The sequence below is a fragment of the Dipodomys spectabilis genome, unplaced genomic scaffold (assembly GCF_019054845.1).
Source record: "Dipodomys spectabilis isolate Male_0828 unplaced genomic scaffold, ASM1905484v1 ptg000233l, whole genome shotgun sequence".
NCBI classification, from domain to species: domain Eukaryota; kingdom Metazoa; phylum Chordata; class Mammalia; order Rodentia; family Heteromyidae; genus Dipodomys; species Dipodomys spectabilis.
Window position 1 is genome coordinate 830,238 of NW_024870910.1, and position 15,554 is coordinate 845,791.

The 15,554-nt window shown below is 49.3% G+C and overlaps 1 protein-coding gene across 1 annotated transcript in view; it reads left to right on the top strand.

The window, feature by feature from the left end:
• Positions 1-15,554, top strand: part of Pcsk6 (proprotein convertase subtilisin/kexin type 6) — a 99,665-nt gene that overhangs the window by 32,009 nt on the left and 52,102 nt on the right. The window contains exons 3-6 of the mRNA XM_042698513.1: positions 7,280-7,390; positions 8,412-8,555; positions 9,125-9,201; positions 11,219-11,307. Coding sequence (XP_042554447.1) covers positions 7,280-7,390; positions 8,412-8,555; positions 9,125-9,201; positions 11,219-11,307 — 421 coding nt within the window. The remainder of the gene's footprint in view (positions 1-7,279; positions 7,391-8,411; positions 8,556-9,124; positions 9,202-11,218; positions 11,308-15,554) is intronic.

Genomic DNA, 15,554 nt, shown 5'->3' on the forward strand with positions numbered 1-15,554 from the left:
CTCTTCCTCCTACTCTTCCTTGTTCTCCTCCTCCTGCTCTTCCTCTTCTCCACTTCCTCCCTTCCTCTCCTCCTCCTCCTCTTGCTCTTCCTTTCCCCCTCTTCTTCTCCTCCTCCTGTTCGTCCTCTTCTTCTCCTGCTCTTCCTCTTCATCCTCTTCCTCCTCCCCTTCTTCTTCCTCCTCTTCCTCCTGTTCTCCTCTCCTCCTTCCGCTTTCGTCCTTGCTTCCTCCTCTACTGCTTCTGCTTCTTGTTCTTCTTCTCTTTCTCTTCTCCTCCTCCTCTTCCTCCTCTTCTTTCTTTCTTATTCCAGCTGCTCTTCCTCCTGCTGCTCCTCCTTCCTCCTCTTTCTCTCCTCTTCTTCATCTCTCCCTCTCCCTTTCCCTCCCCTCATAACGGAGGAGGAGAACCTCATGGATGTTAGACAAGCACTGTACCACGAAGCGTGTGCACGCACGCACGCGCGCGCGCACACACACACACACACACACACACACACACACTGTTATCAGTGATCTCCCGCCGCCAGCACCATGATTTTCCTGGCTCTGTGGTGATCACCTTTCCTGGCTTTCCGTGTCTTGGGGCAAGGCCGCCTTGCAGCGGTGGCCGGAGCGGCGCTGGATCACGGGCGGAATGTTCTCCGTGCACACTGTGCTCTCTGGGTTTTCCAAGGGCTGTCATTTAAGCTAACTGAAAGCATTTGTTTTTTAACTTGTTCTTTTGCCAAAAGTCTGGAGAAGGGTGGATGTGAGCAATGTCTCAGCCAATGGCTGAAAGGCCTCACGGGTTTTTTTTTTTTAATTGCTTGTTCAGATTCTGTTCCAAGCTGGCTTCTAGTTAGACGTTGCTGCCGGAGTCTTCCAAATCTTACATTTTAGCCTGATGAGTCGAGTTCAGCCCTTTCCCTCTCTTCTGTGCTCAGCCCGATGGAGGATGGGAATGGCTGCATAAGGATATTATTGGGGACCCCCACCCCACCCCTGTGGTTCTTCCCGATCAGTGGGAGCCTTTGGTTTGATGTGCACATCTATGCTTTAAGTCTCCACAGTGGAAAATTTGATTTCAGGGCCTAGAGTCGGTATTCCCTCTTGTAGGATGGGACTTTACCCTCTGCCCCGCCCAGAGTTTAATTAGAGCTCAGGTTTCAGTCCAATAGTGAGGTAACTTTTTTCAGCAGATCTTTCCATTAACCACAGATGGAATTTTATCTGACAGTTGTGTGCACTGGAGCTGCACGAAGTGCAAACAAACAAGACGTTCCTGGCGAGGTACAGGGGCACACACACGGACAATGAGTGACCAAACCCCAGCCCAGGGACTGGATGCAGAGCACGCAGCTGCGGCCGCCAGGGCTAGATCTGAGCTGACCTCCCCCAAGGTCTCCTAGAGAGCTGCCACTGCCCACACACTGTGGTCTTCTCTTTTCAATCCAGCGTGACCTACTCTCGTGGAGTGGCTACTGTGCTTTGGTGGCTCATGCCTGTCATCCTAGCTACTCAGGAGACCGAGATCTGAAGATCATGGTACCAAGCCAGCCCAGACAGAAGAGTCTGGGAAACTCTGATCTCCAATGAACCACCAGAAAGCGGAAAGTGGAGCTGTAGTTCAAGTGTTAGAATGGTAGCCTTAAGCCAAAATATCTCAAGAACAGCTCCCAGGCCCTAAGTTCAAGCCTCAGGACTGGCGCGCACACACAAGAGTTTGAATTTCACAATATATACCTTGCGTGACAGGGATTTATCTTTGTGCCGTCATGTAGGTATTCCAATGGCTTCACGGGGCCAGCACATTGCCAGCTCTGCGCTCTGTCTCTGTCTCCCAAGGTGGCACCCATCTAGCTCTGTTCTGTGGCTTCAGCTGGGCAGCTCCCCTCGGTTCCATCAGTGCTGACCCTGCCCGTGTCCTGCGTACCCCTCACCTGACCCACAGCACGGCCCTCCCGATGCCCTCCTCCTCAATCCCACAATGCACTCTGCACATAGGAGAGGGGGAGGGGAAGATCGCATAAAACGCACCAGGACACCAGTCCCTGGGATGTCCTGCTCCGACTTCTTCACCCTCTTTGGTCAGCTGTGGCCCCCTGACCCCTCCTATGCTGGTGAGACTGGTTAATTCAGTTTGTTCAGGATCTGGTCGGTGACACAGAGACAGGGCTGGCCCCCTGGGGCCCTGCAGATCATTCCTGGCAGCGATGTATATGGCCAGCTGGGAGCAGGCAAAGGAAGGAGGCTGGGAAGGCTAGCTGGCCTGGCCCATAGGCGCTCTGCGGAAGAGGAGCCCGAGTTGCCAAGAAAATTATCAAGGCAATCACTTGCCGAGGCAATAAGAAGTTCCTGTGCACTGTACTGGGACTTGAACTCAGGGCCTCTGGGTCTTGCTTGGCCTTTTCACGTCAGGCTAGCACTCTACTACGTGTTTTCACTTCTGGCTTTTTTGCTGCTTAATGGCAGTTAACAGTCTCTCAGCTTTGTCGGCTGGGACTGGCTTCGAGCTGAGATCGTCAGATTAGCTGAGATTTTAGGCACCTAACTTCAAATATGCAGTTCTTGTGAGCAGAGGCCACATCGCATTTGCGTTTGCTCCTTTACAGGTCTGGCAGCTACCTAGTAAAGAGATGGATGTTTAGGAAATATTGGTGGAAATGTATCTCACTTTTCACTTGCAAGTTATCTCAGTCATCCTTAACCTAGCACCTTACTTCTGTGTAGCTATTTTGGTTATAAATTGTGGGCTATCTTGGTTGATTGGTGTGTTGACGAGTGTCTGACTTCACAGGTGTGTTAGAGAGCCATGATGACAAAGTCCTCGGCTGGGAAACTCAAAACAGCAGACACAGCCGGGCGCTGGTGGCTCACGCCTGTCATCCTAGCTACTCAGGAGGCTGAGATCTGAGGATCGAGGTTCAAAGCTAGCACAGGTAGGAAAGTCCATGAGACTCTTATCTCCAGTGAACCACCAGAACACCAGAAATGGAGCTGTGGCTCACAGTGGTAGATCACTTAACCTTGAGCAAAAGAGCTCAGGGATAGCACCCAAGTCCCGAGTTTAAGCCCCACAACGGTAGACATTTGTTTTCTTCAATGGAGTCAGAGAGGAAGACATGGTCGGGGCTGGATTCTTTGACAGGCTTCTTGCTGTCCTGCTGTGTCCTTACACAGTCCCTCCCAGCGTGCATCGATGTCCAAATCTCCTCCCCTTGTTCTTTTTTTTTTAAATAAGTTTTTTTATTGTGAAAATACTGTACAGAGGGGTTACAGTTACCTGAGCAAGGTAATGAGTACATTTCTGATCCAGCATTGTTGTCTCCTCCTTTGCTTTTCCCCTCCTCCCTTCCCTCCCCACCTCCACAACTACACTTCCCCCTCTCCTCCTCTTCTGAGAACACTGATCAGATTGGAGAGGGGCCTATCCTAATGACCTCATTTCAACGCCGCTATCTGTACAGTCTGTCTCCAGGGACTGGGGGCGTGGCCCTGTGGTAGCACACGGCCCTGGCCAGCTCCAAGCTCTGGTTCCACCCTGCTATCATATTCTCGGCCACTGGGGCTTAGGGGTGGATGTCACCACAAGCCCTTGGGGAGGTGACACTGCTCAGCCATAGCAGTCGAGGAAACTGGACTGTGGATGCTGTTCTGTGGTCTGGGATTGGAGGCGGCTGGGAGGGCTGGGGACGCCTCTTGTTCCTGTCAGCATTGTGAGAACAAGTTTATGAGTGAATGAACGGCTTTCCTTTCCCAAAGTGCTTTAAAAAAAATGTAAAAAAGAAGAATTGTGCCAGTACTGGGACTTGAACTCAGGGCCTTACATTCTCTGGTAGTTTTTTTCTTTTTTCTTTGCTCAAAGGCTAGTACTCTACCACTTGAACCATACCTTCACTTCTGGCCTTTTTCTTAAAAAAAAAAAAAAAAACGGATTCATTGGAGATAAGAGTCTCTTGGATTTATCTGCCTGGGTTGGCTTTGAACTCTGATCCTCAGGTATCAGCCTCCTGAGTAGCTAGGATGACAGGCGTGAGTCCCTGTCAGGCACCATTTGTTTTCTTTGGGGACAGCTGTGTGTGGTCTGAAGAGCCGATGCTGGGCTCAGCAGTCCCAGATAGCAGGGGTTTCAAGGCAGTTTGACAGCTTGATTGAAAAGTGGGCTCTTCTCTGGGAGCCTGCGCAGAGCCCTGGGGACAGGGCAGGGACTCCCAGAAAACCTTTCCTCCCCCTTGGCTTTCTTCAGACCCAACGCTTGTGTAGGAATCTCCGGCTCGGGAGGAGTCGCTGGAGCCTCACCTGGGCACGCTGCTCACGAGACGGCTTCGGATACAGCACAGCGCCAGCCTGGATGTTTTGTTTTTTTCTCCTTCTCTTTGTGACATTGTCTCTGGGGAGAAAGTTTCAAAACATGTTTGTCACTGCTTGTCACAGCCAGGAGCAGGGTTGTCAGGCGAGCTGCGGATCTGCCAGCGAGCTCAGGGCATTCCAGGAAACAGGATGTGGCCCAAAGAGGCTCACTGAGACAGTATCAGCGAAGGTCAACAGCAGCACTGAGGTGACCTTTGACACTGGCGTGCCGTGTCCTTGACTGTGACCTTGACAAAGCTCCTCTACCTGGCTTGTGCCTTGGCCTCTTTATGAGCTGTCTTTTAGTCTTATCTTCAGAAGCACTTACCACAGAGGCCTCATTTGAACTTGACTCCATGGAAGGAAGTTGGAGAAGGGTTTATCTATAAAGCAAAATGTGGGGCTGAGAGTGCAGCTTGTGTAGCGTGTGCAAAGGTCCTGAGGACAATCCCCAGCACAGAAAAAAAAAAAAATAGCGTTGCTATTTATGTCAAGTTGACATGATCATGAATTCTCTTTCCCAGGGCCTAGAACTTTCTAGGACCAATATGATGCCTGTGTAGTAGGAAATAGACAAATAGAAAATGGGTAAAAGGGCCAAGTACAACACTGGTAGTTCACTCCTATAATCCCAACTACTCAGGAGGTTAGGACATGGAGGATCGAAGTGGGAAGCCAGTCAGGTCAGAAAAGTCTCAGAGATTCTCTAAATGAAACAGCAGAAATGTCAGGCTGACGACGTGACTCAGGTAGTAAAGTGCTAGCAAAAAAAAAAAAAAATGATAAAAGGGAAAGGGTCCGAATAAAGTTCCATCTTCAAAATAGCTCCAAAGAAATCAAAACCCTTCATTCCATTTGCTGATGGAAATGATTTGTATCTGGGCCAGAAGTGGCATTCGGCAAACATCCTCACCTCCAACCCGCTCAGAGTTTTTCCACTGAAAACCCAGCAAGTGGCAGCCGCTGATTCCGAAGCATGGTTTTCAAAGCCTATTCATATTCCACCTGCAGCATATTCAACCTGAAGTGTGTTCGTGTTGAACATCTGAAGCGTGACTTCCGTCTTCATCGAGGGAGCGTTTACAGGCTCTCCTGTGGTCAGCACACACCTGGAGACGGGAGGCTGGAGTTTGTATCCGGGCAGCCTGGCTTCTGGTCCCTTTTTACAGTCTCTTATATGGCCTTTCAGACTTTTTCCTGATCACAAATGCTAATCGCATCACATAAGAGAGATTCATAACATCCTGATAGCAATTTAAAATACTTAATTTAGCAGGAATGTTACTCTCCACCAACTGCCACTGTTAGTATATTTTGCTGGGTTCTCTTCTAGATTTTTCTCTCTGTGTTAGTATCATGTCTAATGACCACCTGAAATTCTAACTAACATAAGAGCTTTATCATAATTTGACTCATGCCCTTGCTATAAGGCCATTTTTGATCATGATTTGACCAGCTACATTCTTAATCTGTCTTCATTCCCTCCCTTACTTGCATTTCCTTCTTTGGAACTAGGGTCACTTGTCAATTTTTTGTTTGTTTGTTTTAAGAATAACTTCAGAAGCTGGGTGCTGGTGGCTCATGCTTACAATCCTAGCTACCTAGGAGGCTGAGATTCTGAGGATTGTGGTTGGAGACCAGCCTGGGCAGGAGCATCTGTGAGACTCCATCTCCAGTTAACCAGCAAAAAGGTGAACTGGGAGCATGACTCAAGTGGCAGTGCGCCAGCTGTGAGCAAGCCAGCTGGCCAAGAGCCCTGAGTATGAGCTCTGGTACTGGCAGAAAAAAAAAGCAAAAGAAAAAGGCAATGCAAGAACTGCAGAAATGATGAGTATATCATTAGTTCCTCCTCTACATATAACAAATAAAGTATCATTTTTCAAATGTGATCACTTTGAAATAAGAATGTCCATCGGGGCTACAGATACATTCTTGAAAAAGGAAGCCTGTAGCATCTACAGAGAGGCTACATAAAGCCATGAGATTACTTTTATTACTTTTATTCTTTTTTTAGTAGCATGTATTAATTGTGCAGAGGGTTTCATTATGATTTTTCCACACATGCCTTGTTCAAATTTACTCCCTCTGTTACTTTCTTTGCCCTCCTTCTATTAAAACAGTTGGTCTCATTATTCTCTTTTCATGCACTGTACGATGTAGTTCGATCATAATCATTCCCCACCCTTTCCTCTCTCCCTCCCCCCTCCTGCTGGTTCAATCATCTTTAAACTTCCCACCCCTTCCCTCCTCCCATTCTTTACTGGTGTCATTTTTTTGGCTAGTCCTGGAGCTTGAACTCAGGGCCTGGGCACTGTCCTTGAGCTTCTTTTGCTCAAGGCAAGCACTCTACCACTTAGGCCACTTCTGACCTTTTCTGTGTCTGTGGAACTGAGGAATCGAACCCAGGGCTTCATGCATGCTAGACAAGCACTCTACCACTAAGCCACATTCCCAGCCCCTGGTGTCATTTTCTAAAAGCTTTAAGTTGTTGTACAAAGGAGTTGCCATTTAACAAAGCAGTTTATGAATACAATAACTCATTGCTCCCCTTCCCTCACTTGTCTTGATTTTGTACGATATACATTCATGTCACTTTTCCCCTCCAACGGTCTGGATTCCACTTAGAAGAGAAGAGAACAAGCAATATTTATATTTCTCAGACTGGCTTATGTCATTTCACACCATGATTTCCAATTCCATCTATTCTTTCTGGGAACAACTGAATTTTATTCCTCTTTATGGCTGGATAATAAATACTGCATTATGTATACATACTACATTTTCTTTCTCTGCTCACCAGTGGATGGGCATCGTGATGGATTCATAGCCTGGCTACGGTAGATAATAGCCAGCAACTACCACGACTATTACCATTATTACTGCTCTAAACATGAGCGTGTGGTAATGAGATTGCTTCTGGAATGAAAGAGTTCCTCCATTTCTTCTGTAGGTGAAATGGCTCCAGCAACAAGAAGTGAAGCGCAGGGTGAAGAGGCAGGTGCCCAGAGACTCACAGTCCCTTTACTTCAACGACCCCATTTGGTCCAACATGTGGTACCTGGTGAGTTGGGGCGTGGTCTCTCTGCGGGCTGTGTTTTTGAGGGGGGCTGACTTCTCCAGCCATACTAACTCCTTTACCGGTGCAGGTAGACATACCTCATCTCTAGTGTAAAGCCTCTCCCCTTTGAGTGGTAAATAATTGCGCGTCTTCGCTGACGTACTTGAGAGGTGAGGGAGGGCGGGAGGGATCAGGTAAGGGCAGGGAGGAGATGGAGGGAGGGAGGGAGTGTGGGCAAATACAGTGATAATATTCAGTGTACGCATGTGGGAATGGAGCTAGGGAAACGAGGAATGAGTGGAGTTGGGGGAAATGGGGAGAATGATGGAAGGGGCGATGCGGATCAAGATGCCTTGGACCCACACCTGACACGTTGGATTGAACTCCCTTTGCACCGCTACTTAAAGCCAATAAAATGCTCATTGAAAGAAAGAACGAAAGTCCAGGAAGCTGGGTGCCAGTGATTAGGCCTGTCATCCTAGCTACTCAGGAAGCTGAGGGGTGAGAATCGAGATTCGAAGCTAGCTTGGGCAGACAAATCTGAGACTCTTATCTCCAACTAGCCAGCAAAAGCAAGAACTAGAGGTGTGGCTCAAGTGGTAGAACACCAGGATGAGAGAAAAAGCTGAGTGATAGCACGAGCTCTCAGTATACTGGCAAAAAGAAAAGGAAGGAAGGAAGGAAGGTAGGAAGGAAGGAAGGAAGGCTGACCAGGGAAGGTTGTGTAAGGAAGCAATATGATAGAGCCATAGGCCTGACTCAGTGTTGAAGACCTGTGCTAGACAGAGCACCTGGCAAGTGACAATCACCTAGGATGACAACAAATTCCTGGGTGCAGAGCAGCCAGGGAGCACATCCTCACTGCGGCCCCCCCCCCCCCCCCCCCCCCCCGCCCCAAACTCCTGGAGAAAGTCTCTGCTAAGGCAGAGGCTGCCATTGGCTCCCGCGTGCTTGCCCAAACACGTGAGCGTTATACGTCACCAGGGTTCACCCCCTGCAGCCTGAGCGTTCTCTGTGCTAACAGCATTGCGGGGACCGGCACGGGCGCTGCCGGTCAGAGATGAACGTCCAGGCGGCATGGAAGCGGGGCTACACGGGCAAGAATGTCGTGGTGACCATCCTGGATGATGGCATCGAGAGGAATCACCCGGACCTGGCCCCGAACTATGTAAGTCAAATCCCAGAAGTGCCATGCGGTGACAGTCAGCCGTGCACGGCATAAGATAGGTGCACATTGAAGCACCCCTTCATGGTCCGTCTGTCCTTACATCCTGTGAACGTAGGCAGAAAAGAAAATGTCACAGGGAGGGCTGGGGCCATTCTGCCACCAGTGACTGCCCAGAGAGCAGATGGCCCACCTCTTTGGGGAGTCACATGAGCATCTAGAAACTTCACATGGACAATTGGAAGGTTAAAACATGCGCTGAGGGCTCACACCTGTAATCGTGGCTACTCAGGAGGCTGAGATCTGAGAATCGAGGCTCAAAGCCAACTCAGGCAGACTCTTAATCCAATTAACCAACAAAAAGCCGGAAGTGGAGGTATGGCTCAAGTGGTAGAGCACCAGCCTTGAGTGAAGAAGCCAAGTAAAAGCGCACACATATAATACATGAGATGGTTGTTATAATACAGAAACTGCGTGTAGTTATTGTTTATTTTCCAATAGGCCTAAAAAAACAAAAGATAGTTTAACAGGACTGTGTGGTCCCTCTCCACTGACCAAGATCTAATTCCCAGGATCCTTCTGCAAGCTATGATGTCAATGGAAATGACTACGACCCATCGCCCCGCTATGATGCCAGCAACGAGAACAAGTAGGCCCCTGAGCCCCCACCCCACCCCTCACCTCTCTGTTCCTCTCCCTGCAGCATGGCAGCTATTGAGTTTCCACACAGAGGCGTGGGACAGGTGCCAGACTAGGGGTCCTGTTCCACCTGCCTGAGGCCATTGGGAACTTAGCTGAGGTTTGGAAACGCTTCAGGCATTTTGGGGGCTCTGGTGGAATTTGCCTCTTTCTCTAGGGTTGTCATCTCTGGTGATTGGCTAGAAATGGAGCGTGTTGTAGGCATTGTTCTCCTCCCCTATCTTGTTGGAATGTTTTACCTTGCTCAGGGCTGATGGCTCACACCTGTCATTCCTAGCTGCTCAGGAGGCTGAGATCTGAGGATCGAGGCTTAGCACCATCCCCAGCCAGGGAAGTCTGCGAAATTCCGATCTCTAATGAACCACCAAAAAGCCAGAAGTAGAGCTGTGGCTCAAATGGTAGCATGACAGTCTATAGCAAAAAACCCAAAAACCGGGGCTGGGAAGGTGGCTCAGTGGTAGAGTGCTTGCCTTGCATGCCTGAAGCCCTGGGTTCGATTCCTCAGCACCACATAAGCAAAAAAGAAAAAAGCCGGAAGTGGCGCTGTGGCTCAAGTGGTAGAGGACTAGCCTTGAGCTGAAAAGCTGAGGGACAGCACCCAGACCCTGAGTTCAAGCCCCAGTACTGACACTTAAAAATAAACAAATCGAAGAAAGCTTTCCCTCAAGTCTCCCTGTTCTATGCCCAGTCCCGGCAGGCAGAGCTGCAGACACCCAGGCTTCGGGCTGCTTTCCCTAACTCACATCCCAAGGTGCCCTTCATGCCCAGCAGTGAGGACGCCTGGGGCTCAGGGGCCTGTGTCCCGCTCACACATCCAGGGGCAGAGACATGTGATCCACGGTCCAGGGGCAGTGACCCTTGAAGGGCAGGATTGAATCCCTGCACAAGCCATGGCGCTGTGTGGCACCCACCCCCTCCCCGCCAGAGCACGCGTGGCCTTGGGGCTGTGAACGCCCGGAGAAGGAAGGATGACTTCCCTCTCCTGGCCTTTGTTAGCCGCTGATCTAAATGTCAATCCACGACTTTCGCCCCCGGTGGACTGTGCTCAGAGATGAACTGCCTAGAGTCCGCTCTGTGTTGACCTGTGCTGGAGGAACTGGCCTTGTGTGGCGTTTCAGAGTATGAGGTCATTACTGAGGAAAGCAATTGGTTTTCTTTGGTAATTTCTTTATCATACATCAGCAGCTATTGAGTGTTCAACTTTGTGTGTGTGTGTGTGTGTGTGTGTGTGTGTGTGTGTGTGTGTGTGTGTGTGTATTGGCACTGAGACTTGAACTCAGGGTCTGGGCGCTGCCCCTGAGCTTTTTTGCCCAAGGTTGGCACTCTGCCACTTGAGCCACACCTCCACTCCTGGCTTTTTTGGTGATTCATTGGAGATAAGAGTCTCATGGGCTTCGCCTGCCCACGCTGGCTTTGAACTGCAGTCCTCAGATCTCAGTTTCCTGAGTAGCTAGGATGACAGGAGTGAGCCACCAGCACCTGGCAAGTATTTAACTTACAGGCATCTTCCTTGTGGGTTCCTTGAGGGGGTAGAAATGCCTGGTCCTGGCGTGGTGCCATGAGCACCCAAAACAGGAGTATGGTTTGTGCCACGTGATGTGTGTTAGTGACAAGAGGGACAGAACCTAGGCAGCTCCAGGCACAGCACAGCAGTGACCTGATGACAGCTTCTAGGAGGCAGAATCGGGCTATGGGCACAGGAGCCCCAGACTGACTGGGGTGAGGGTTCGCAGCTCAGCATCGCCTGAGTAAGCCGGCCTTCTGCACCAGGCAGGCAGAGCCCCGCAAAGCATGCTGGGTGCTCCTCCCACAGCATCGATAGCAGCTCGGGAGATGCAGAAGCTGTGCCAGCATCCCCCCCCCCTCACAGAACTGAGCAGTGCGTGGAGTTATGTATGGGCAGATGCAGACCTGGGGCTTCATTTTCTCTTCTTGTTTTGCAACCCTCCCTTTTTTTTCTTTTTCAGACATGGCACTCGTTGTGCGGGAGAAGTCGCTGCCTCAGCCAACAACTCTTACTGCATCGTGGGCATAGCATATAATGCTAAAATAGGAGGTAAGCGTGAACCTGGGAGCCCAGGGGCTGCCCCCCCCTTCCCCAGCGCAGGGCTCAGGCTCTGCAGCCTCTGCGACCCTTTGATCGTAGCCATAGCTGTAGCTCTGATCAGAACCGCGAAGTCAGCAGTGCCAAAGCCCAGGCAGCCAGTGCAGAGGCCCAGGCCCCGACCTGGTGCAGTGGATCCCTGTCTTGTCGGAAGAGCCAGCTCAAATGCCATCAGCTGGGAGCCCTCTGTCACTCGCGGGGCCTGGCCAGCCCGAGGCAGCTGCTCTCCTGCTCGGCCGTCAGTCTGTCTCTTCTGCTGTGGTCCTCTCCCACCCCAGGCCTTTGGTGGCCCTCTGTCAGTTCCCAGACAGTCTTGTCTTGGGACCGTGGTTTCTCCTACTGACCCCACTCAAGCCTGCAGACCCACTTCTCCTGCCTCTGTCCCAGGCTTGGCATTAGCCAAATGCCATTTGTCAGAGTGCCCTCCACAGTGCGGCTCTCAGGACTGGCTGGCTGGTATAGCCAGGTAAGGTGGCAAGGTGAAGACGGTGAAGGAGACACAAAGAACAGCCCTCGGACGCGGTGTGAGAAATACAGCTCATTACTAAATAGCAGAGGGCTGGTGCAGAATTGTGGACGTAAGGTTAAAGAATCTGGAGAGGGGGGCGGCTGGGAAGGTGGCTCAGTGGTAGAGCGCTTGCCTTGCATGCATGAGGCACTGGGTTCGATTCCTCAGCACCCCATAAGCAAAAAGAAAAAATCCGGAAGTGGTGCTGTGGCTCAAGTGGTAAAGTGCTAGCCTTGAGCTGAAGAGCTGAGGGACAGCGCCCAGGCCCAGAGTTCAGGCCCCACGACTGGACCCCCCCCCCAAAAAAAAAAAAATCTGGAGGGGGAAACCTGCTTGCAGGGCTTAAAATAGGAACTTTTTGAAGTTAATGCATTGAAGATCTTTTTGTTGTTGTTGTTTATGGTTGTACTGGTATTGAGCCCAGGGCCTTACAGTCTCACTTAGATTTTTTGCTCAAGGCTAACGCTCTACCACTTGAGTCACACCTCCAATACTGGCTTTATTGAATGGTTAAGTTGGAGATAAGAGTCACATGGACTTTCCTGTCTGAGCTTGCTTTGAACTGCAATCCTCAGATCTCAGCCTCCTGAATAGCTAGGATGACGGGTGGGAGCCACCAGCTCCTGGCTTAAAGCCTAGAGAGATCTTTAAAGACAACCCAGGAAGCCCCTGAGTCCTCTCCCCCCCCTCTTGTGGCTCACTCCAATAAAACAGCTGAGCAAGTGTGCAAGGTCCTGAGTTCAGTTCCCAGTACTGGCCAGCCCAAAGCAGCAAAGTGGGAGACTCTTATCTACAATTAACCACCAGAATACAGGAAGTAGGAATTATGGTTCAAAGTGGTAGAGCGCTAGCCTTGAGCAAAAGAACACAAGGACAGTACCCAGGTCCTGAATTCAAGCCCCATTACCAACCCAAACAAACAATAAAACAAACCTGAACCTGCTATTCTAGGACTTCTTGGGCAAGTGATAGGTGGTCAAATGCTTATTTGTGAAGAACAGGAGGCTAGGAGACATCCAAACTCTGTGAAAGCATGTGGCCAGAATGATTTCCCAACACTGTTTGCCATGCTTTTCATCTTCAAAAAAGCCAGAGGGAGGTGTGTGAGAAAGGAAGCATTCACGTATTTAGGATTTTTGTGCCTGTGCTGGTCCTAGGGTGTGGTACTCTACCCCTTGAACCACACCTTTACTTCTGGGTTTTTGGTAGTTGATTGGAGATAAGAGTCTCTTGGACTTTCCTTCCTAGGCTGGCTCTTTAGTAGCTAGGATTATAGGCAGGAGCCACCAGTGCCCGGCAATGTGTTTAAATGTTAATAAGCAGCTATTTTCCCCAGCACTGACCAGCGGCCAGCAGAGAGTGGGTAAATATTTTCAGTAGAAACCTGCTGCTCCAACATTAGCTTCAAATGCGAGCGGCTCTTGGGAAATGCCAAAGAGAAGAAAAACAGTAGTCATTTCTTTAATGAAAAAAGAAAGTCCCATTTACTATAAATTGCTGGGGACAAAAATCATCTGGACAAGTCACGTAGATGGCAAATTAACTCCCTGTTGTTTTGTGCACTTATGGATTGCTTCGCTGCCTGCTGGGTTCAGAGCTCACAGAGGGCTAGAGAAACGGGGCCGCTCTGTTCTGAGGACCTGGCTCTGGGCAAGGGCTGTGGGATCGTGAAGGAAGGGCGAGGGGGCTTCCTTAGGTCTGAGCACTTTGTGGTTGAGTAGACAAGTCAGAACGTTGCTGGGGCTCAGTCTCCCAATAGATAATTACAGGTGCTGCAGAAGTTCAATCAGAAGATGGTTTGACTGACTTTCAATACTATATGCATTCCTATTGAATTACCCAAACACACACCACACACGTATGTGTGTTTATACATATAGTTGTGTTTAGACAATTTAATATATAATATATAATATAAATAATATATGTATATAGCACTATATTATATATGTGTGTGTGTGTGTGTGTGTGTGTGTATGGGTATGCTAGTACTAGGGCTTGAACTCAGGAACTCAGGGCCTTGTGCTTCACTTGGCTTTCAAGGCTGGTACTCTGCCACCTGAGCCACAGCTCCACTCCTGGCTTTTTGGTGGTTAGTTGGAGTTAAGAGTCTCACAGATTTGTCTGCCTCAAACAATGATCCTCAGATCTCAGTCTCCTACGTAGCTAGGATTATAAGCAGGAACCACTAGTACACAGCCACCCAATAATCTTTTTTAAAAAAACTTGTTAAAATAAAGGTGATGTACAGAGGGGTCACAGTTACATAAGCCAGGTAGAGAGCGCAATGTCACCCCTGCCCTCGCTCTCTCCCAGTTTTTCTCTCCTGTCTTCCCCCACAAGTTGTAGAGTTCATTTTCAACGTAGTCTAGTGACTATCACTGCCCAATAATCTTTTAAGTACCCTGTGAGAATTTGCTGAAATAAATGATTCATGAAGTCTCCTGATAAAGGTAAAATAAATCAAAATAAATTTATTGAGGATGAGGAAGCTCATCCTCAAAGAAATGGGAAGTTCCATGGCACACGCCTAGAAGCCCAGTAATTTGGGAGATGGGGAGATGGTGATGGGAGGCTCATGGCTGGAGGCCAGCTTGGGGTGGGGTAGGGAAGTAAGCTAGTAAAAACCCTATGTAGAAGAAAAAACGTGAGCCAAGTGTGGTGGAAAACGTGAGCCAAGTGTGGTGGTCCAAGGTTATAATCCCAGCTAGCTACGTGGGAAATGTAGATGGGAAGATTACAGCCTAAGACCACTCCATCCCTTCCGCTCCCTAGCTACAATGGAAGACTTTATCTGAAAAATAACTAAAGCAAAAACAGGGCTGGAAGCCATGGCTCAAGTTGTAGAGCTCCTGCCTAAGCCAGTGTGAAGCCCTGAGTTGAAAACCAAGTACCACCAGAGAAAAAAAGAAGAAAATAAAAAAAAGAGGAATAGGAAAAATAAGCAAACACATGACCCCGCCCCCCAGGAGTCGGTCACCCTGCCCTAACCAGCCTGAGGGGGAGGAGGGCCGGAGAGGCACACGATGCACCCACCCTTGCTTACTGAGAAATAATGGGTTTTGCCTTCAGCAAATCAATGGCGATGCCAGTCATGAAGAACAGCTCACGGGATCCAATCTCAGCGTCCTGTCTGTGACACGTTCTGCTCACTAATCCCGAATTTAATGAATCCACAGAGAGTTGTTTGCACAGCAACAAGTTCATTCTGCTGTATGAATTTGTTTTTGTTTTTTGTTTTTAAATTCTGGCCGGGCACCCATGACTTATGCCTGTACCACCAGAATCCTAGCTACTCAGGAGGCTGAGATCTGAGGATCATGGTTTGAAGCCAGCCTGAGCAGGAAAGTCCATGAGACTTATCTCCAATGAGTCATTCAAAAAAATAAACTGACAAAAAAAACAAAGCTGGAAGTGGAGCTGTGGCTCAAGTGGTAAAGCACCAGCCTTGAGCAGAAAAGTTCAGGGACAACACCCAGGTTCTGAGTTCAAGCCATAGGACTGGCGTGAAAATTTTTTTTTAAAAATCTGACAATTCTCATTACCTACTCAAGACAGTAACAGGGCAGTCTCTAGTCTCTAAATATGCCCCATGCCACTACCTTGTTCGAGTGGACTGGTACTGGGTGGCATCTGGCCAAGTCTTTCTTGGCTTCCTGCACTGGTCTTCATCTACATCAGGTAAAAAATG